This window comes from Amblyraja radiata, chromosome 3 (assembly GCF_010909765.2).
Source record: "Amblyraja radiata isolate CabotCenter1 chromosome 3, sAmbRad1.1.pri, whole genome shotgun sequence".
NCBI lineage: Eukaryota > Metazoa > Chordata > Chondrichthyes > Rajiformes > Rajidae > Amblyraja > Amblyraja radiata.
The window spans coordinates 63939651-63962251 of NC_045958.1; the positions used below are offsets into that span (position 1 = coordinate 63939651).

Sequence of the window (22601 nt, forward strand, 5' to 3'; positions counted from 1 at the left end):
ATTGTGTTTTGCACTAATGTCTTTTGCATAGGGTTAGGGTGTTAAAAATGATTGGACATAGTGTAGGAGCCATTTATGTTTAGGCTAGCTACTGTTGGCATATTATATTATTTTGTCGAGATATATATTGCAGTATTATTTTGGACACTTGGGGGCAGTCATTAGATGCACAGAGTGGCGTATAAGGGCATGGGGGACAGGAAGTGACAGGCACAGGGAGGGAGAACATACAGTTCTCACCAGACCAGGGACAGAACAGCCAGCCACAACTTGCATGCAGAATAAGGAAAACCTGGTACATTCATCTCTTTGTTTATATAACTACTTCAATAAACAACCAATTAAACTGGATGATCTGTTCTATTAGGTCTGCGTAAAATCACTCCTACTTACCTGTGTAGTAATGGCAACTGGAAAAGAGGTCACTGGAAAAGTTGGAAATTTGCCATTACACATAGTTTAAAGAGAGAGGGAAAGATGAAAGTGGGGAAACCTGAGGAGCAATACTTTCACATGTGGGATGTTGTGTATATTGGACAAGTGGTGGTGACTACAGTTACATACATAGGAATGGTTTGGAGCCATGTGGACCAGGCATGGATGTGGGATTAGCATAGTTTGTCAGTTTAATTGGTATGGACAAGTTCGGCTGAAGGGTCTCTTTCTTTGCTGTATAACTCTGTGCATGTGACCTGTTCAGGAAACTCATTCCAGACTGCAATCACCCTTTGTGCAGAAACTTCCCCATCAAAACCTTCTGTACCTCCTGTTTATTGTGAAGAAATTTCAGCTGGGTTAAGGGTCTGGCTGTACAGGAATCCACAGCTCGTGTGGGGTGTCAGACCGTATATGAACATGGGCATGGATCTGACAGTGTGTGGGCCATGGGTCTCGCTGGCCTGGGCCAGTGGCCTGATTTAACAGGGTAAAGATCTCCACCTTTTCTGTGACTGAACTAACATAATTCCTATCTTTCCTGCTTCTGACAAAGGGTTTGAACCTAGTGCATTACTAAACCTGATGCATTATTGCTGCCAATCCATTGAATTTTATGTTTTTACTTAACTGAGTGCACATCTAGCTTTTCTTGTACTTCAGTGTTAGTTCATAAAGGTCAGTGGTCATACAGGCTTCTGTGAGATCCTCAAAGCAAATGTCATACAAGATTGCACAGACTGGGTTTGTTTTCCTTGTAATAGCAGAGGCTAAGAGGGGGACCTGCTTATATTATACAAAATATAATATTGAAGAATATGGATAGGATATATAATAATAAACTTTTCCTAATAGTAGAGGATATGAAATCGAGGGAACATGTTTAGGGCAAGGCGGTTTAGAGAGGTTTAGAGAGGAATCAGTAGAATAATTTCAGAGGTTTACGGGAATCTGGAATGCCCAGCCTAACTGGGTGGACGAGACAATTTCACTCAGATTTAAGTTGCATAAATCACCAGGGCAGAGAATTCTACGGGATCAGTGTGGATAGGCATTTTGTGGTTCAGTATGGGCGCGGTGGCCCAAGTGTCTATTTCTACTGTATGGCTCAATGGCATTGTCTGAGGAACAAATATTAGTCAGCTGCCAGCGTCTTTCATTCATTTTATCGACAACCGCTTTGCATTTTTAGAAGTACACTTTAGTTGCAATTGAATTGTGTTAAGAGTCCTGCCTTCACTCTGAACCTTGTTAATTTCCTGACATCTCCCTCACCGAGGCAGGCTTCCATTAATTATCCTGGTCTTGCATGGACATTATGGTCACATAATGTGACATTTACAAAAGAGTGTGATATTTCCTCAGGTATACATTAACTGACCTATATGCACAGATGAAGATCCCCACCAGCTAGCACAATTCCTGTATTCAACTTTGTAATATCTCAAATCTAAAGGTAATTACATAAAATTTAACAGTTAGGAACAATTAATTGAAAGAGATTAATGATAATAAACAAAGTGTTGGAGAAACTCAGGGTTCATCAGTGGAGAGGATGGACAGATGACATTTTGACATAAGGGGGAGAAAGCCAGAAAAGATAAGTAGAGGTGAGAAAAAAGCCTGGTAAGCTTTAGAAACATAGAAACCATATGTTTCTATTTGTCCCACTTCAACCTCTTTTCCAGGTTTCTCCCCCATTACCCCAGTCTGAAGAAAGGTCCTGACCCAAATGTCATCTATTATTACCTCCACAGATTGCTGTCTAACCTACTGAGTTCCTCCAGCACTTGATTTTTTAATTCAAGGTTCCAGCATCTGCAGTTTCTTATTTCTCAATTAAATTGTAATGTTTGTCTTTTCCCCAGAACGAGTCCTCCTTCGAGAAGTCCAAAGTCTGACACTGTATTCTGGCGATATACAAATGGTCGGAGATCAAGCCCTGTGCCCCAGCTGCAGGTGTTGGGTGGCACAGCTAGCTGCACTTCCTTCATTCCACAAGTGGTGCAGTGTTACAATAAGGATGGGATGGCTATGATGTACAGGTATGTAAATAGTTGGTATAAAGCACGATTTAGTCGTTTTGGAACTGCTTACTTTGAAAATAGTAAGTAGAATAGTTACGTAAACGTCCGAAGATTATTATTATAAATTCTTATTTAAAAAAAGTCTATTTCTGAAATTCAAATTTGAGTTGAAAGGTAAAGACCACTGATAGAAAAGGAATATAGAATAAAACAGGAATGATTTAGGAGTTTAATTTTATTCACATTTCCAGAATTGGGCTTTGTTCGCAAAACTACTTATGAGCTGCCAGCTTTAACTAATTAGTCCTTCTGATAAAGGCACCAGAGTGATATTGGTTTGGATCCATGAATGACAAAGGCCTGGCAGTATATTACAAGTCAGGAATGGTGTGTGACTTGGAGGGGAAGCTGCCAGTAGTGGTGTTACTGAGCGCCTGCAGTCTTTATCCTTGTTCGTGGTAGAGTTCACAAATTTTAGACATACTATGAGATTAGCAAACTCAAGTAGAAATTACAATTCCAGCACTCTTGGAATCTGACTGGTGTCAGACTGCTGAAATAGCCCCAGATCATCTTCGTCTGAGCAGAACTGTTCTTTCTAAGTACGATTGGACAATTGTGGGAAATGGAAGCTGTAAGTTTCTGAGAACTGTCCATAAAGCGAAGTTTCAATAAGTATAAAACACTGTCAACTCAGATTGCAAAAATTGCATAGGTAGGCAAATGAGCCACAGATTAGTACAGATTGTAGTTAATTTGGGATCCTGGCATGATAATAGCTAATTAGTACAAATCTAACTACAGATTGAGAAAATTGGCAGACGATGGGAGTTACCAGGCTCCAGAATGCCAGACTAATGGTTTCAACTGTATGGAAGTAATGCTTATGGTGGGGCTACTTTGTCATAATGGTAGTTGCTGAAGTCGCATTTGCCCATCACACTTCTGATTTTAATTCTGATAGTGGAAAAGCTTTGGGGTGCTCCGAAGTAAGTCACTCCCTGCCCCGATCTGCTTGTTTATCTACGGTATGTCTGTGATTGGCCCAGTTGAGTTTCTGACCAATACTGATCCCCAGGATTTGACAGGTGGAAGGCACAGGGGGTGTAAGCTGTACTCCCTCTGCCTCTTTCTCTCTCTTCCTATATACCTTGGTTCTTATACACACCCACTTCTTACGATACCCAATACTATCAAGCTCCCTTTCACCCTGTTCCTTCCCCAGCCCTATCTCCCACACACTCCTCCATTGGATCGCCCCTCCTCTGCTCACTATGTCACTAACTCCATCCTTTCCTTCTCCACATGTCTCTATCTGCAATCAATCACTCCGGGCCTATATTCACCTATAATTTGCTAGTTCATGCTCCATCCCTCTCCCCCACCCCTTTGTACTATCTCACCTGCTTGCTTTCAGTCTACGTGAAGGGTCTTGTCCTGAAGTATTAAACCGTCCATTTCCCTCCACAGATGCTTCCTGACCTGCTGAGTTCTTGCAGCTGCTCTCTTTTTTTGCTGTTTATAGTTGGAACTTGGCAATGATAATGTCATTGAATGTTAACAATAGGTGATTAGACTTGCCTGAGTTCGAAGTTGTGATTCTCTAGTAATTTCTCTGGAGCAAATATGTTTCAGCCTCTGTCTGAAATTTGATTGGGTCTTGTAGTAATTTTTAGTTTAGTTTAGAGATAAATTAGTGATGATGCTTGCTGTCAAGTGTAGTCCCTCACATCTCACCTCTAGAATTTAACCATATAACAATTACAGCACGGAAACAGGCCATCTCTGCCCTTCTAGTCCGTGCCGAACACTTAATCTCCCCTAGTCCCATCTACCTGCACTCAGACCATACCTCTCCATTCCTTTCCTGTCCATATACCGATCCAATTTATTTTTAAATGATAAATCGAACCTGCCTCCAGCAAATCCACTGGAAGCTCATTCCACACAGCTACCCACTCTCTGAGTAAAGAAGTTCCCCCTCATGTTGCCCCTAAACTTCTGTCCCATGGACTAGAATTTAGCATTCTAGTCCATGATTAGAGTAATTGTGATGGATCTGGAACGGAGAGGTCCTGATAAAGTCCAAAGTGGACATTGGTGAACAGTTTGTTGATGAGTAAGTGGTACTTGATACTCCTATTGATGAATCCTTCCATGATTCTTGCTGTGATTTAAGGAATTGGTAATTTAGTTGTACAAGATTTGTATTGCTTTTTTGAGAACAGAACATACCTAGGCTATTTTCTACATTGCTTTATAGAGAGAAGATTAAAGTGCAAATATGAGTTCTGAGTTTATTCAGGGCACTAAACCAATCCCCTGCATAACTTTGTTCACCAAATTGTGGCAGAGAAATTAGATATAAGAAATGCAGATGCTGGTTGTCAAAAAGAGGACACAAAGTGCTGGAACAATTCAGTGGGTCAGGCAGCATCTCTGGAGAACAGAAGACCTGAAACATCACATATCCAGGTTCTTCAGAGATGTTGCCTGACCCACTGAGTTACTCCAGCACCTTGTGTCTTTTTAATGACAGAAATCCTGGTTTTGGTGTAGTGAAGGGCAATTCATACCCGAGATCAGGTACTTGAGGTATGAGAGGTTACAAAGGCTGGAAAATTTTACACCGGAAAATAAATAGCTCACGGTAATATTGAAGATCCAAGGGAGGAGAAAACAAACAAATGGCCACGTTAGCATTTGTTTGAATGCATTTTCATGTGGTACTTAAAAGGGTTTAATTTTAAGTCTAATCTTTAAAGATGATTGGGCCTTTTGTGCACAGGTTGTACTTTTTCAAAAATTTGTACAGGGTTATCCATGCTTTTGAAAGGCACATGCTTTGAGGTTGCTAGATGTGCAAACAATGTTAAAGAGTATATTACAGTGTGCGACATTCAATTGAACAAGTCTGGCTATTAGTACCAAAGCCGAGTTAGAGGGGATCGACTCTCTTAACTGCTGTTGTGGAATCAGTGCCAGGTAGGTTGAATGTAGACACAAGGAACTGTAGATGATGGTTTACTAAAAAGGCATAAAGTGCTAGAGTAACTCAGTGGGTCAGGCAGCAACTTCCACCTCTCCTTCCACCCGCCTTCCTTCCTCTGGGTTCATAATTCGGCCGCTTCTATCCTTATCTCCCTCCGTTTGTCTTTTCATCTCTGGCCTTTGTCCAACCATCTGCCTATCAAGTCCCCTCCCCCTCACCTGTATCGACCTATCTATCATCAGGCTTTGTGCTGTCTCTCCTCTTCTATCTTTCTCTTCCACCCCTCACCACAATCAGTGTGAAGTGTCCTGAACTGAGACATCACATATACGCATTCTCCAGAGATGCTGCCTGTATCGTGTATCTTGTTTTAATTACCTCTTAATATGTGTTAAAAAATGAATTTTATTTCTCCCTTTCCTACACAGTGGGAATGCAAGGCGGATATGGACATTGCTTATCGATTTGGAGCAGTCACAGTCAGTTGTGAAGGTTACAATTATCCAGAAGATCCTTACGTTTTGAGGGGATCCTGTGGCTTGGAATATGTTATAGATCTTACTAAGGAAGGTGTACAGAAGAAAAGAGATAATTCCGGATTCGTTCATCAACCGCCGAAACAGGAAGATCCCACAGTTGTCAACAATCCATCCGATTTAATGCTGTTACTCTTCCTATTTTGTCTTGCTTATTTGGTGTATAGGACATGTTTGAGAAACCAACAAAATGATAACCAGTCTTCCCCAAAAGGCGAAGAAGATGTTAACAATAAGGCAGGTCCTTCAAAATGTCCACCATCTCCTGGCTTTAAAACCGGAGTACACGGGTGAGTGCACTAAGGTCTTCTAGTAAAATAATGGAACAGAACAGACATGAGAAGGAACAACCATTAATGTGGAAGGGGAAGATATTGAACAAATGCTAACTGATTAAAGTCGCCAATTAGTTCAATTTCCTATCCCTTTGCCATACTTATAATTCTTTGTTCTAGTGTTTTCTCCAGTTAAATCCTGCTGTACATTTTGTTTGCATCCCTCTGCAGAAAATTAATATTTAACAAAAGTATAAAACGTTTCACCCTTCCATGATAATCCAGCATCTTGTAGGTCTATCCAATAAAATAGTTTTTCTACACATGCACTCTCACACTGCTCATGTGCGCACGCATAAACACACGCATACACTCTTATTACTGCCGCTTTGCTCCTCTCCTCTTCCAGTGTCTCATTAAATGTTCCATTCTGTCAAGTGTGATGCAGTCTATTAATGTCTCATGCGATTGCCACATTGTAGCTTGTATTTAGTTTACCATATAGATACTGCATGGAAACGCCCTTCAGCCAACTGAGTCCAAGTCGAGCAAGTTCACCCATATACCAGTCCTATCCTGCATACTAGGGACAATTTTAAGAAGCCTACAAACCTGAACGTCTTTGGCATGTGGGAGAAAACAGGAGCACCTGGAGAAAACCCACGTCACGGGGAGACCATACAAACCACGTACAGAGCACCCATAGTCGGGATCGAACTCTGGTCTCTGGCGCTGTATGGCAGCACCTCTACTGCTGTGTCATTTACCTTTACTCGAAGAACGGTTCCATTTTTGATGGCTTGAATGGATATGGGAGGGTGGGACATGTATGTACTAATGATCAATTCTACCGCTATCTAATCACACTTCATCTTGTTCATTTCTCAAATTCTTGAATGCATAATTTGCATTTGGGGTTAGATTTATATGTTTATAATTTGTGTTTATGCAGGTATGGTGTGGATTTGATATCAGATACATCGAGGAAACATCCTCTGGCCCACCGAGTCCACACCGACTAGTGATCCCCGCACACCAGCGTCATCCTACACACACTAGGGACAATTTACAATTATACCAAGTAATAAACCTATATGGCTTTGGAGTGTGGGAGGAAACTTGAGGAAACCCGTGCAGGTCACAGAGTGAACATACAGACTAGCACCCGTAGTCGGGATCGAACCCGGGTCTTCTGGCGCTCCATGCCGCCCATGATATATTTCCTAATTATTATTTTAAATTTACTTTACATTTCATGTAGCATTTTTGCCCCTAAACATGTTTCCACCTGGAATAGTTTTAATTGCACAGTATTCTGGAAAAACACCCAGTTTTAATTTGATTTTGATTTGATTTAATGGTCAACATTTTGATCGCTAAATGTTCCTTGACGTCAGATTTTCACTTAATCTATCATAGGTTTGGGGTGAATCCAATATTACTTTACTCTTTTAGGTTCATTCACCTATATCTATTTTCAGGAAGCACTGCTGATGAATGCCATAATGACAATACCAATCAGGGATCTAATGGCCATCAAGCGAAAGGACATAGTTCAGGACCAGGATTTTCGAATAACCATGCCAATCAAGGATCTAAAGGCCATCAACCGGGAGGACATAGTTCAGGACCAGGATTTTGGACTGGAATTGGAGCCGGTGGCTTCCTGGGGTACTTACTTGGCAGCAGAAGGTATGTTATTTCTCGACCTAATTTAACAGGTGTAAGCATTTTGTTGTTATCCATCCCCTTTCCCTTCCCAGTTCTCCCACTAGTACCATCCCCTTCCACTTCCCAGTTCTCCCACTAGAACTTCAGATAGCCCTTGCTTTCTCTCTCCATCCTCTTCCCGGTTAGTGGGAGACTAGTCTTATTGTCTCCGACTACATTCTATCTTTGTCCTGCCCCCTCCCCTGACATCAGTCTGAAGAAGGGTCTCGACCCGAAACGTTGCTCATCCTTCTCTCCAGAGATGCTGCCTCACCCACTTAGTTATTGCAGCATTTTGTGTCTCTTCGATTTTAATCCAGCATCTGCAGTTCTTCCTTACACATGAAAGTACTTACTCCATTTAAAAAAAAAATGTTTTACCCTCTTTGTCCTCATTGAGAGGAATAAAAGTCCTGTTCACAATCAATGGACTGTATATTTCCACTCTTTCTATGCTTGAATCTACAGTTCCTTGTGTCTACATTTCTAGGCTTGTGTCTACATTTCTAGGCTTGTGTCTCTATCATGTGGTTTCACTATCTGTTTCGTTAGTGTTCAGTTCATCCCATTTAAGCATTTACATTTATTCTAAATTATTCACATTCACAAGGTTTCTGTTGTATCCTGGTTTGCCAAAAAATTAAGAAAGTTAGTAGACTTGCTGCCCACATGTTACATTCCATACCATACTTTCAGGTGTGCACTGCCCTCTTAAATCCCCAAAATGGTGAGAAGGATATGCTTGCATGACTCTAATGCCACCAGGCATATTGGACATTTCAGGTTGTTGGTAAGAAATTGCAACTACCTAGTCTTCTTACAATTACCTGTGTGTTTGAATATAATGATTAGGATTCACACTTACAAACTTACAAGCCTGTTTCCATTTTTGGACATCTGACTCTTTATGCCAGGATAAAACTGCCCCATTGTTCGCAATAGAATCAGGGTGTGCATAGATTGATTGAGTTGAGGCCAGTTATTTTGGTGAACAACTTTGTCTGTTTTATCCGGGAGAACAGTTGCAACAACTATCAGTCTCTACTTCTGCAAGTTTTGTAAAGTGCAAGAGAAAGTTCATGGCTTTAATGTTATTATATTGGAAAAAAAGGGATTGGAAATGTTTTTCCCACACTCCCAACATAAATAAGTTTCAATGGTTGCAGCAAGTTGTATTGTGTCTACTGTCACCAGGGGCGCCGTATGATTGGCAGCCTCGCCAACAGTATGTCGTTTTTTTGTCTTTTTTGGGTTTTTTTTTTGTGTGTTTTAGAAATTTGTTTAAATGTTCTCTTGTTTGTTTTATGTGGGGGGGGGGGGGAGAGGGGGTCGGGGCAAACTTTTTTTCAGTCTCTAACCTTGCCAGAGATGCGATTTTGTTCGGGTCGTATCTCCGGTCACTCTGCAGCCTAACATCATGGAGCTGGAGGCCCTCAGGACTGACTTTGAGCCCCACTGCAGGGCGTGGACTTGCCATCGGGGCTAATTCCTCGAATGGGATCGCTCCAACCGTGGCCTGCAAATTTTACCATCAAGGGCTCGCAGTCTCGGGAGAAACCGAGTCGAGAGCATCGGAAGTCGCACGAAGTTCAAGCAGCCCCAACCCGGGGTCCGATCACCCGGCGCGGGGGGAGCTGAGATTCCCCTCCGATGCAGGAGTGATTGCCCCGACGAGGCGGCCCCCGCCGCTGGCTTCGGGAATAAGATCGTCCCATCAACGGGAGGCTCGAGGCCCCCGACCGCTGGAGGACAAGGAAGGGAAGAAATTGAACTTTCTTTTCACCTTCCATCACAGTGAGGAATGTGGAGGAGTCACTGTGGTGGATGTTTATGTTAAAATGTATTCTGTGTGTTCTGTTGCATTTTATTTGTATAACTGACTTGGAAAAAGAAATTCCTCGTATGTTGCAAAACATACTTGGCTAATAAAGTATTATTGTATTGTAATGATTTACATTGTCCTCCATAATGTTTGGGACAAAGACCCGTCATTTGTTTATTTCCCTCTGTATTCCACAATTTGAGATTTGGAATAGAAAAAATCAAATGTGCTTAAAGTGGACATTGTCATATTTTAATAAAGGCCATTTTTATACATTTTGGTTTCACCAGGTAGAAATAACAGTGTTTATACATAGTCCCACCATTTCAGGGCACCATAATGTTTGGGACTCAGCAATGTTAAACTGAGTTATTTTGTCAATCTAAAGTCAACTTGACTCATACACTTGTTGCTGTTGAAATCAATTCTTTATTCAGCTGAGACTAGTCTCTTGAACCTTCCAACACAGAGATGATGCTCTGGGGTGGGTCCAGAGAGGAGTAACTTTGATAGAACTCATGTCATTTATATAGGTATTAGACATTTCAGATACAGAGGGTATGACAAGCTAGTAACCAATCATCTGAGTCCTTCTGGTGATTTACAACATCAGTCACATGCCCTGGCCTCATTATAACCTTTGTTTGCCTGTGGTATAACTGCTTTTAGAATTATTTTATTTCAACACAGCAAAACCCCAGTAGGCCCAATTATCAAAGACCACTCCTCAAAATATAAGGTACATATGTAATTAAATAATCACACGTCATACACACTTCCCATACCAAGAAGAAAGATATTTCTATAAATCTAAACAATTTCTATAAGTCTTATGTTTACATTCCTACTAAGACAATACATTTCATAATTTGTTTTACTACAATTTCACTATTACATATGTATTTAAAACATTAATTATATAAGTTTGCTGAATTACAGTTTCTAAGTTCAAAACCCATACACCTCCCAACCAAGCATACATGGGTCGTAAATCTGTCAACTTACGTCAAACTAAGTGTTTGGTGCCAGGAGAAACTTAATTCTAATCTGCAGCCCCTTTTACTCCTATTTCTGGGAGCTGTATTTCTAATCTCTCTACAAGGCCTTTTACAAATATTACAGAACAAAGCGTAAATTCACAACTCAGACCATTACATCAATCAAAATATCTTCTTCTCCAAGCAACTACTCCTCTTCACATACATCCTAATTCAACATAGCCAAGGCTAACTACAGGGCCTGTTATCTCTAAGCCTTGAATTCTGTCTCAACTCAGCATAAACCTCGCAGTTTAAGAATGTGTCATAGAGAAAAGAGCAGTTGACCTCTGGCCTAAGAAGAGACCCCTATTCAGCTATCCATTCTCCAACACAATCATACGAAATACAATTTCCTCCAGCCTCAAAGCAATAAACTAAGCTAAGCAGGTTCAGGTTCAGGCCTCCATGTTTTGATTCATCTTTCCCTGTGTGTATGTGTCTCTGTACTTTATTTCGTTTGAAAAACCTTAAGCTTTTCTTTTGCAAATTACCTAGCTTATATAAAAGTCACTATCCGAGCGGTTCTATTTATATAATATTTCCTCAGCAATGTCATGTAAATGAAAGTAGTCATGATTAGTATTTTGGTGCATATCCTTTGCCTGTTATGACTGCTTGAATTCTGCATCTCCAGTTGCTGGGTGTCTTCTCTGGTGATGCTCTGCCAGGCCTGTATTGCAGCCATCACTTAAGGGCCTGTCCCACTTACGTGTCCTTAGCACGCAAATTACGCGACCTCGTGGTCACTTTAAGCCGCGATGGGCCCCGCGAAGGTCGCGCGCGATTTCATGTGTACGCACAGCAATCTGGAGCGCGAGAAGTCATTTGAAGATGGACGCAAAATGCCGGCCAACTCAGCGGGACCGGCAGCATCTCTGGAGAGAAGGAATGAGTGATGTTTCGGGTCGAGACCCTTCTTCAGCCTGAAAGGAGGGTCTTGACCCGAAACGTCACACATTGCTTCTCTCCAGAGATGCTGCTGGTCCCGCTGAGTTACTCCAGCATTTTGTGTCTGTCTTCAATTTACTTGGCCCCGCTCTGGGAGTAGAAGTGGAGCGGATCCGGACTGAAATGGCCGTGAGCCCCAGGCCGAGCTTGGCGATCATTTGCCTGCTTCTGCTGCTTTTAGAGGTGAGACGTTGCGTCGCACCAGGGTCTTGGGCCTGTCCCACTTTGGCCGTCAGTTCTGCGACAGGCCGTTGGCGCGCGAAGATTTAGTTCCCTACATAAATTTCGGAGCCCCGCGTTATGTCGCGCACAACTACACACCCCTCCGCGATTCTCAGTGTGACTGGCCCCGCGCGGCCATAAGATGGCCGTGCGCCTCAACGCGACCACGAGGTCGTGTAATTTGCGTGCCAAGGACACGTAAGTGGGACCTTTTAATAATTGATAATTTTTTAACTTTGAAAAACTCCTTTGTTGCTTTAGCAGTATGTTTGGGATCATTGTCTTGCTGTAGAATGAACTGCCGGCCAATGAGTTTTGAGACATTTGTTTGAACATGAGCAGAGAGGTAGGGCTCTCACTTAACTTTTTTTCACTGTTGCCAGCCGGGCAACCTAGGCAGCTTTTTACGTTGCCAAATGACAGTTTAGGTGGTCATTTAAGGCGGCTTGCATGAAGCATGCGATAATGTGTCGGACAAAGTGCGTAGTTACCAATCGGAATTATGCTCAATGAAGCATTCACATAATATTTCTGCTTGAAATAAAGCCACAAACTAAACATATTCACCAATCAAGACATGATATAAAGACCACAATAATATGCAGCAAAATTATAATACAGTATCTCAACTCTTTTTACACGTTGCAATGAATGCAATTTCTATTATTTCTTTCTACTTCCAAACAAAAATGTAGTTGGATTATTCAGCGTATGATATGATCAACCTGTGTAAATAAATCCTGGACCATGGTAACATATATGCTTAACCATGCACACTACAGATTGATGCAAGTATGTTTTCTGTGAAGGACCGGATATTACCATGACATGGCCATAGCATGGGTCTTTTCCTCTTGAATCTTCAATCATCAATCTCTGTTGTGCCCAGTCACAGCAAGGTAAGTTGATAAAGAATTGAATTGATCTGTTTGACACCTTTGAAGGTGGACACAGTAACAACATCAAGAAGGGAAAAATAGATACATAATATATCCCTTCTGGTCTAGGATTTTGTAATTTAAAAGAAATAAAGAAAATGAAAGTATACTTTGATTTTCCTTTTCTTGTAAAATACTTGTTACTGTATTATTATTATTATTATTATTACCTGATCAGACCTATACCATACTTTTGAATGTACATAGTACCTCATTTACTCTGTGCCCACTAAGAAGATGAGTCACGGAAGTAGGTGACTAAGTGTTTAAGAAGGAACTGCAGAAAATCGAAGGTACACAAAAAAGCTGGAGAAACTCAGCGGGTGCAGCAGCATCTATGGAGCGAAGGAAATAGGCAACGTTTCGGGCCGAAACCCTTCTTCAGACTGATAGGGGGTGGCGGGGAGAAGGAAGGAGGAGCCCGAGGGCTGGGGGATGCGAGGAGACAGCCCGAGGGCTAAGGAAGGGGAGGAGACAGCAGGGGCTAACAAAATTGTGAGAATTCAATATTCAAGCCCGCAGGCTGCAGACTCCCCAAGCGGAATATAAGGTGCTGTTTCTCCAATTTCCGGTGTTGCTCGCTCTGGCCATGGAGGAGACCCAGGACAGAGAGGTCGGATTCGGAGTGGGAGGGGGAGTTGAAGTGCTGAGCCACCGGGAGGTCAGGTAGGTTCTTGCGGACCGAGCGGAGGTGTTCGGCGAAATGATCGCCCAACCTCCGCTTGGTCTCACCGATGTAGATCAGCTGACATCTAGAGCAGCGGATGCAGTAATAATGTTGATTTTTTCTTTCTTAGATCTCAGCCAAGCAATTCATATCAACCATTCTACAGGGGGAATCCTGCACCTTACACATATAGGTGACTATATTGAATCAATCATGGAACTTGGCAAGTGAGCTGAAATGGGGGGGGGGGGGGGGGGGACGACTATGTATAAACACAGCTGTAATTTCTACATGGTGAAACCAAAATGTATAAAATTACCCTTTAAAATATGACAATGTGCACTTTAACCATGTTATTTCTATTACAAATCTCAAATTGTGAAGTACAGAGACAAATAAATAAATGATGGGTCTTTGTCCCAAACATTATGGAGGGTGTGATGTATATGTAATGTAAATGCCAGCGCCCCTTGAGGCCAAGAGCAGAATCTGGCAAATGTGCCTGTGCCTCGTGACTGAGGTCAAGTGACCTTCTGGAAGTTTCAGTTGATTGTAGATTAAATCCTTCTTACAAGATGTCGGACGTGTATTCATTGTGCTAGTCACAACAGGGTCTTACAGAAGACATCACAGAGCACACTGTCGATAAACATTAATAATGTTGATTTTTTTTTGCTTAGATCTCAGCCAAGCAATTCATATAATCCATCCTACAGGGAGAATCCTGCACCTTACACACAACAAAGGCAGGAGACTAATTGGAAACCTGAAGCTACAGGAAGCAGAACAGTGTCAGGTACTTATAGTTTTCCAACGGTTTTTCACTGTCGTTTTGTTACTTTATGATTTTCTCTGTTGTGCCCAAAATGTTTTCTCACTTGGACTCCAGTTATTGGTTTGTCCACTTGAAATACTACGAACCTCGAAGCAGAGTAATTTGTAATTGAAGCTGAGGTTTTAACACTCACACGTTAAATGAGTTGTCCACTTCACTTTATAAAGAAAGCACTTTTATGTGAATGCATCATAAACGGGACACAGAAGGGGTGAGAGGAAACTAAGAGGATTCGAAAGAAAAGTCGCGGAGGGTTAATTAGTTTGGTCGCAGATTAAAAATTGTCTTAACAGGGTGAATTTTTTTGTCAAATATTGCAATCGGTTATTTTACTTGTAACTGAGCAGTCAGGTGGAAATTCCTCATTCCAGGAACTGCATTGACAGTACAGCTATCCCTTATTGCACTGAGATATAAACTCAAGTCTCCAGAGTGTGATTGATCCCCGCAAATCTGATTTGCAGATTAAAGACTGTATCGGTGAACCATAGTTGATAGTATACTTTTACCACATAGCAGAGGTCAATGTTATCAAAGTTGTGGTGTTACTCTATACTAAATTCATATAATGCAAACATTTGAATTTGCAATGATGAATTTGTGCTTTTGGATACTATAAATAATGCATATTAAGCCATCTTTCATGACATTTTGAGATAATTCACAAACAGATTACTTTACTGGTCTTCAAAATGATAAGAGTGTTTGAGCAGAATGTAATGTGCTTTAACTTTTGTCTAAATCTGTAAAATGAGTAGCATATTGAGAATGTAATTGCATTAAAATATGCTTAATCATTCTTGGCAAATGAAAGAAATTATATTTGGTTCTCTTTCACAGGATTTGGTGGGACAAAAAGAAGATAAGGAAATTCGAAGTACAAGAGCAATGCAAATGTTTAACCATTTAAAGGTTGCGGCTTCAGTCGTACAGTTTATTGTGAGGATGCTGAAGAAAGCGATACTTGCTTCAATTCGCAATTTTAACTTGCTACTGTATTCAATTTATTTCAATGACTAAGTTTGGAACCAGGAAACAATTAGGGTAGATTTCAAAATCTGGAAGATATCCATGTGTGTATGAGTATTTTTAAGTCAAGTGTGGGGCTCTAATAATCTGCATCAGTTTGAAATAATTTCTAAATTTTGCTTCCTTTAAATTTATAATCTTGCATTTAGCTGTAAATATTCCTTATCAGTGAGACACAATTAAAATTTTCTGGTGGATCGAAGTTGGAAGAATAGAAAACAATAATTTGTTCAAACTAATTATTGTGAATTAGTTCCAAATCCAATATCTAATAACTGAATATCTTTTGGGGCTGGAGAACAGCTAATGGTTACCAATAAGTTTGATCCAGCATTTAGCAGCAGGACCTGCTCCACATTTAATTCTACCACTCAAAGTAAAGTTATGTGCACACTGGTTTTGTGGGGTTTATCATGGATTTTGTTTCAAGCCCTATTTGTTTTGCCGTTGACGTTGCTTTCAAGCATTGTCAATTTCCTTCTGCCCTATATGAAAGGCTACAATTTGTCCAAGGGTCATTGATTGTCCTTGACTCGTTTCACTGTTTTGAAATCTTATGATATAGAAAAAAAGTGAGTTGTTAATTAAATATCAGTCCTGTTATCTTCTGCATAAAAGTAAGTTGGTCTTTGTGCTAGCTAAGATCTGAGGCAGGCATCGTGAAAAATAAATAAACTGAGTGATTTATTAAAAAAACAAGGCGCGTATCTAATTTGACCATAACTTGGAAATAAAAAAAAACTGCAGGAAATCTGAAAGTACTAGAAGTACTCTGAGCAAGTGAGACATTTCTGCTAGAAGTATAAACAGTTAATATATCAGCCCATGCATTCGTCAATGGAGTTAAGAAAATGAGAAAGGAAGTTATTTTAAGTTTAGTAGAGGGTTAGAAACATAGAAAATAGGTGCAGGAGTAGGCCATTCGGCCCTTCGAGCCTGCACCGCCATTCAATATGATCATGGCTGATCATCCAACTCAGTATCCTGTACCTGCCTTCTCTCCATACCCCCTGATCCCTTTAGCCACAAGGGCCACATCTAACTCCCTCTTAAATATAGCCAATGAACTGGCCTCAACTACCTTCTGTGGCAGAGAATTCCACAGATTCACCACTCTCTGTGTAAAAAATTATTTTCTCATCTCGGTCCTAAAGGACCTCCCCCTTATCCTTAAACTGTGACCCCTTGTTCTGGACCTCTCCAACACCGGGAATAATCTTCCTGCATCTAGCCTGTCCAACCCCTTAAGAATTTTGTAAGTTTCTATAAGATCCCCCCTCAATCTTCTAAATTCTAGCAAGTACAAGCCGAGTCTATCCAGTCTTTCTTCATATGAAAGTCCTGCCATCCCAGGAATCAGTCTGGTGAACCTTCTCTCTACTCCTTCTATGGCAAGAATGTCTTTCCTCAGATTAGGAGACCAAAACTACGCAATATTCCAGGTGTGGTCTCACCAAGACCTTGTTCAACTGCAGTAGAACCTCCCTGCTCTTATACTCAAATCATTTTGCTATGAATGCTAACATATCATTCGCTTTCTTCACTGCCTGCTGCACCTACATGCCTACTTTCAATGACTGGTGTACCATGACACCCAGGGCTCGTTGCATCTCCCCTTTTCCTAATCGGCCATCATTCAGATAATAGTCTACTTCACATAACCTCACATTTATCCACATTATACTGCATCTGCATCTGCATTTGCCATGCATTTGCCCACTCACCCAACCTATCCGTCATCCTTGCAGCCTCCTAGCATCCTCCCCGCAGCTTTGTGTCATCCGCAAACTTGGAGATGTTGCATTCAATTCCCTCATCCAGATCATTAATATATATTGTCACTGCCTGCCATTCTGAAAAGGACCCATTTACTCCTACTCTTTGCTTCCAGTCTGCCAGCCAGTTCTCTATCCACGTACTGAACTCTATCAATACTGACCCCCCAATACTGTGTGCTTTAAGTTTGCATACTAATCTCTTATGTGGGACCTTGTCGAAAGCCTTCTGAAAGTCCAGATATAACACATCCACTGGTTCTCCCTTATCCACTCTACTAGTTACATCCTCAAAAAATTCTATAACATTCGTCAGACATGATTTACCTTTCATAAATCCATGCTGACTTTGTCCAATGAATTCACCACTTTCCAAATGTGCTGCTATCCCATCTTTAATAACTGACTCTAGCATTTTCCCCACTACCGATGTTAGACTAACTGGTCTGTAATTCCCCGTTTTCTCTCCCTCCCTTTTTGAAAAGTGGGGTTACATTAGCTACCCTCCAATCCTCAGGAACAACACCAGAATCTAAAGCGTTTTGAAAAATGATCACTAATGGATCCACTATTTCTGGGGCTACTTCCTTAAGTACTCTGGGATGCAACATATCTGGCCCTGGGGATTTATCGGCCTTTAATGCATTCAATTTACCTAACACCACTTCCCGGCTAACCTGGATTTCACTCAGTTCCTCCATCTCATTTGACCCCTGGTCGCCTGCTATTTCCGGCAGATTATTTATGTCTTCGTTAGTGAAGACCGAACCAAAGTAGTTATTCAATTGGTCTGCCATGTCCTTGTTCCCCATGATCAATTTGCCTGTTTCTGACTGCAAGGGACCCTTCTTCAGACTGATAGAGTGTGTGGGGGGGGGGTGGGGGAGGGGGGGAGGGAGGGAGGGAGGGAGGGAGGAGAGAGGAGAGGAGAGGAGGAAGCTAGAAGAGATGTTTGACCTTGATGCTTACTGGATAGCAAATTGTGATTAAATACACCAGTGTTGATCAGTTTGTTAACAAAATCTTCTGCCATTTCCTCACTAACATTCTGACACATTCTTGTCTGAAGACACTGCTTGCACTTCACCTTATATTGTTCCCCTGGTGTCTTTTAAACGTTACACTAATAATAATTTATTTTCATTCAACATCTGTGACGTGCAGGCTATCATGGTAAAGCTGCAGATTTCTGCTGGGATCTTGCACCAAAGTTCCTTGAATTTGTTTGCCTGATGGAAGCGAGAATTTGTAATTAAGTACATATACAATTTAACCAAAAGCAAGAGGGACCAATGTCATTCACTGGGTGAAATCTCATCTTGGGCGTTTCTCTTCCATCAGAAGGTTGTTCGAAAAGTAGGCTGAGATATCTTAGTACACTGTGAGTGAAAGCATACTACATATAGAAACATAGGTGCAGGATGAGGCCATTCGGTCCTTCGAGCCAGCACCGCCATGCATTGCGATCATGGCTGATCATCCCCTATCAATAACCCGTGCCTGCCTTCTCCCCATATCCCTTGACTCCACTAGCCCCTAGAGCTCTATCTAACTCTCTCTTAAATCCATCCAATGACTTGGCCTCCAGTGCCCTCTGTGGCAGGGAATTCCATAAATTCACAACTCTCTGGGTGAAAAAGTTTTTTCTCACCGTCTTAAATGACCTCCCCTTTATTCTAAGACTGTGGCCTCTTGTTTTGAACTCACCCAACATTGGGAACATTTTGCCTGCATCTAGCTTGTCCAGTCCTTTTATAATTTTATATGTTTCTATAAGAACCCCCTCATCCTTCTAAACTCCAGTGAATACAAGCCTAGTCTTTTCAATCTTTCCTCATATGACAGTCCCGCCATCCCAGGGATCAATCTCGTGAACTTACGCTGCACTGCTTCAATTACAAGGATGTCCTTCCTCAAATTAGGAGACCAAAACTGTACACAATACTCCAGATGTTGTCTCACCAGAGCCCTATACAATTGCAGAAGAACCTCTTTACTCCTATACTGAAATCCGCTTGTTATGAAGGCCAACATTCCATTAGCTTTCTTCACTGCCTGCTGTACCTGCATGCCAACTTTCAGTGACCGGTGTACAAGGACACCTAGGTCTCGCTGTACCTTCCCCTTACCTAACCTAACCCCATTGAGATAATAATCTTCCCCCTTGTTTTTGCCGCCAAAGTGGATAACCTCACATTTATCTATATTATACTGCATCTGCCAGGCATCTTCCCACATACTCAACCTGTCCAGGTCACTGTGCAACCTGTTAACATCCTCTTCACAGTTCACACTGCCACCCAGCTTTGTGTCATCCACAAACTTGCTAGTGTTGCTCCTAATTCCCTCTTCCAAATCATTAATATATATGGTAAATAGTTGCGGCCCCAACACCAAGCCTTGCGACACTCCACTCGCCACTGCCTGCCATTGTGAAAAGGACCCGTTTACTCCTACTCTTTGCTTCCGGTCTGCCAACCAATTTTCTATCCATGTCAACACCCTACCGCCAATACCATATGCTCTAATTTTAGTCATCAGTCTCCTGTGCGGGACCTTATCAAAGGCTTTCTGAAAGTCTAGATACACTACATCCACTGGCACCCCTTTCCATTTTACTTGTCAAATCCTCAAAATATTCCAGAAGATTAGTCAAGCATGATTTCCCTTTCATAAATCCATGTTGACTTGGACTAATCCTTTTACTGCTATCCAAATGCCCCATTATTACCTCTTTAATAATTGACTCCAGCATCTTTCCCACTACCGAAGTCAGGCTAACTGGTCTGTAATTCCCCCTTTTCTCTCTCGCTTCTTTCTTGAAAAGTGGGATAACATTAGCTATCCTCCAATCCACAGGAATTGATCCTGAATCTATTGAACATTGGAAAATGATCACCAATGCGTCAATTATTTCTTGAGCCACCTCCCTGAGGATCCTGGGATGCAGACAGTCAGGTCCAGAAGATTTATCATCCTTCAGTCCCATTAGCCTACCCAATACTATTTCTCACCTAATGAAAATGTCTTTCAGTTCCTCTACCCCCTTAGATCCTCTGTCCTCCAGTACATCTGGGAGATTGTTTGTGTCTTCCTTAGTGAAGACAAATCCAAAGTACCTATTCAACTCTTCTGCCATTTCCTTGTTACCCATATTTTTTCCTTGTTGCCCATGTCTGCCTTCAAGGGACCCACATTTGACTTTGCTACTCTTTTTCCCTCTACATATCTAAATAAGCTTTTACTGTCCTTCTTTATATTCCTGGCCAGCTTCCCTTCGTACTTCATCTTTTCAGCCCGTATTGCCCGTTTTGTTTCCTTCTGTTGTCCTTTGAAAGTTTCCCAATCCTCTGGCTTCCGGCTACTCTTTGCTGAGTTATACATATTTTCTTTTAATTTTATTCTATCCCTAACGTCTCTTGTCAGCCACGGTTGCCTCCTACTCCCCTTAGAATCTTTCTTCCTTTTTGGAATGAATTAATCCTGCGTCTTCCGGATTATGCCCAGAAATTACTGCCATTGCTGTTCCACCGTCATTCCTGCTAAGATCCCTTTCCAATCTACCTTGGCCAGCTCCCCTCTCATGCCTTCATAGTCCCCTTTGTTCAACTGCATCACTGCCACTTCCGATTTAACGTTCTCCTTCTCAAATTGCAGATTAAAACTAATCATATTATGATCACTACCTCCGAGTGGTTCCTTTACCTCGAGTTCTCTTATCATATCTGGTTCATTGGACAACACTAAATCCAGAATTGCCTTTTCTCTGGTCGGCTTCATTACAAGCTGCTCTAAGAATCCATCTCGAAGGCATTCTACAAACTCTCTTTCTTGGGGTCCTGAACCAACCTGATTTTCCCAGTCTACCTGCATATTGAAATCCCCCATCACCACAGTGGCATTACCTTTGTTACATGCCAGTTTTAACTCCTGCTGCAACTTACACCCTACATCCGGGCTACTATTTGGGGGTCTGTAAATAACAACAATTAGTGTCTTTCCTTTGCAATTCCTCAACTCAATCCACAGGAACTCTACCTCGTCAGTCCCTATGTCTTCCCTCGTAAGGGACTGAATTCCATCCCTCACCAGCAGAGCTACCCCCCCCCCCCCCCTCCTCTGCCCACCTGCCTGTCCTTTCTATAGGATGTATAACCCTGAATATTAAGTTCCCGGGCCTGATCCTCCTGCAGCCACGTCTCAGTAATTCCAACAATGTCATATCTACCAACCTCTAACAGCCTCAAGCTCATCTACTTTACTTCTTATACTTCGCGCATTCATATACAATACTTTTAATTCTTATTCATCTCACCTTTCACATCGATCCCTATTACACTTGGCCATACGCTCCTATCCCTTTGTGAGCTTCATTTCCCGTTAATTCTGGGGTCATTAACTATCCCTTTACTCTCTTTCCCTTTAACTCCGTCCTCGACTATCCCACTTGACACCCCACCCCCCTTATTCAGTTTAAAACCACCCGTGTAGCAGTGGCAAACCTGCCTGCCAGAATGCTGTTCCCCCAACTGTTAAGATGCAAGCCGTCCCTTTTGTACAGTTCCCCCTTACTCCAAAACAGATCCCAGTGATCTAAGAATCTAAATCCCTGCCCCCTGCACCAGTTCCTCAGCCACACATTCAGGTCCCGTATCTCCCTGTTCCTGCTCTTGCCAGCACGAGGAACTGGAAGCAAACTGGAGATAACAACCGTGGAGTTCCTGCTTTTCAGCATTTTTCCGAGCTCTAAAGTCACGCTGCAGAATATTCGTCCCCTTCTTTCCGACATCATTTGTGCCGACATGCACGACCACATCCGGCTGTTCGCCCTTGAGGATTTTCTGCACTCTGTCCGTGACATCCTGGATCCTGGCACCAGGAAGGCAGCACACCATCCTCGAATCCCGTCTCTTCCCGCAGAGACCCCTGTCCGCACCTCTCACAATACCTGGGGATTAAATGAAAATTTTTTTGCTTACATAAATTGGTGATTTTAGGCTCCAGCATCTAAATTTGTGCCAGCACATTTTATAAATTCAGGAAGTTCCCATGAGCTGATCTTTTGTCCAAGGATGAGCTGATGTAAATGGGCTGAGGATGGTTTTGTGATAGGTGAACCAGGTATATTAAACTGGAGTAAGGGGAATGGATCCACATCTATTGAACAACTGCACTTTTAAATTGTAGGTGTGGAGCGCATCCATCCCTAGGCTATCTAATTCCCCAGCTCATTTTTACCACTTTTAGTTTTCTGGGATTCCCAAGACCAGAATATAACTATCTATGCCTATTGGCATGGAGGTAAATGGCAATATCCTCGACCCAAACATCTTCAGTTGCTTTATCAATG

The 22601-nt window shown here is 41.9% G+C and overlaps 1 protein-coding gene across 1 annotated transcript; it reads left to right on the top strand.

Moving 5' to 3' along the window:
• The first annotated feature begins 884 nt into the window (after window positions 1-884).
• Window positions 885-16175, top strand: saraf (store-operated calcium entry associated regulatory factor). The gene is given in 9 exon segments (XM_033018792.1): window positions 885-903; window positions 2304-2345; window positions 2348-2452; window positions 2455-2480; window positions 5883-6280; window positions 7721-7957; window positions 13743-13805; window positions 14293-14408; window positions 15288-16175. Coding segments are annotated over 9 exon segments (1032 nt in total). The 3' UTR covers window positions 15314-16175.
• The last annotated feature ends 6426 nt before the right edge of the window (window positions 16176-22601 follow it).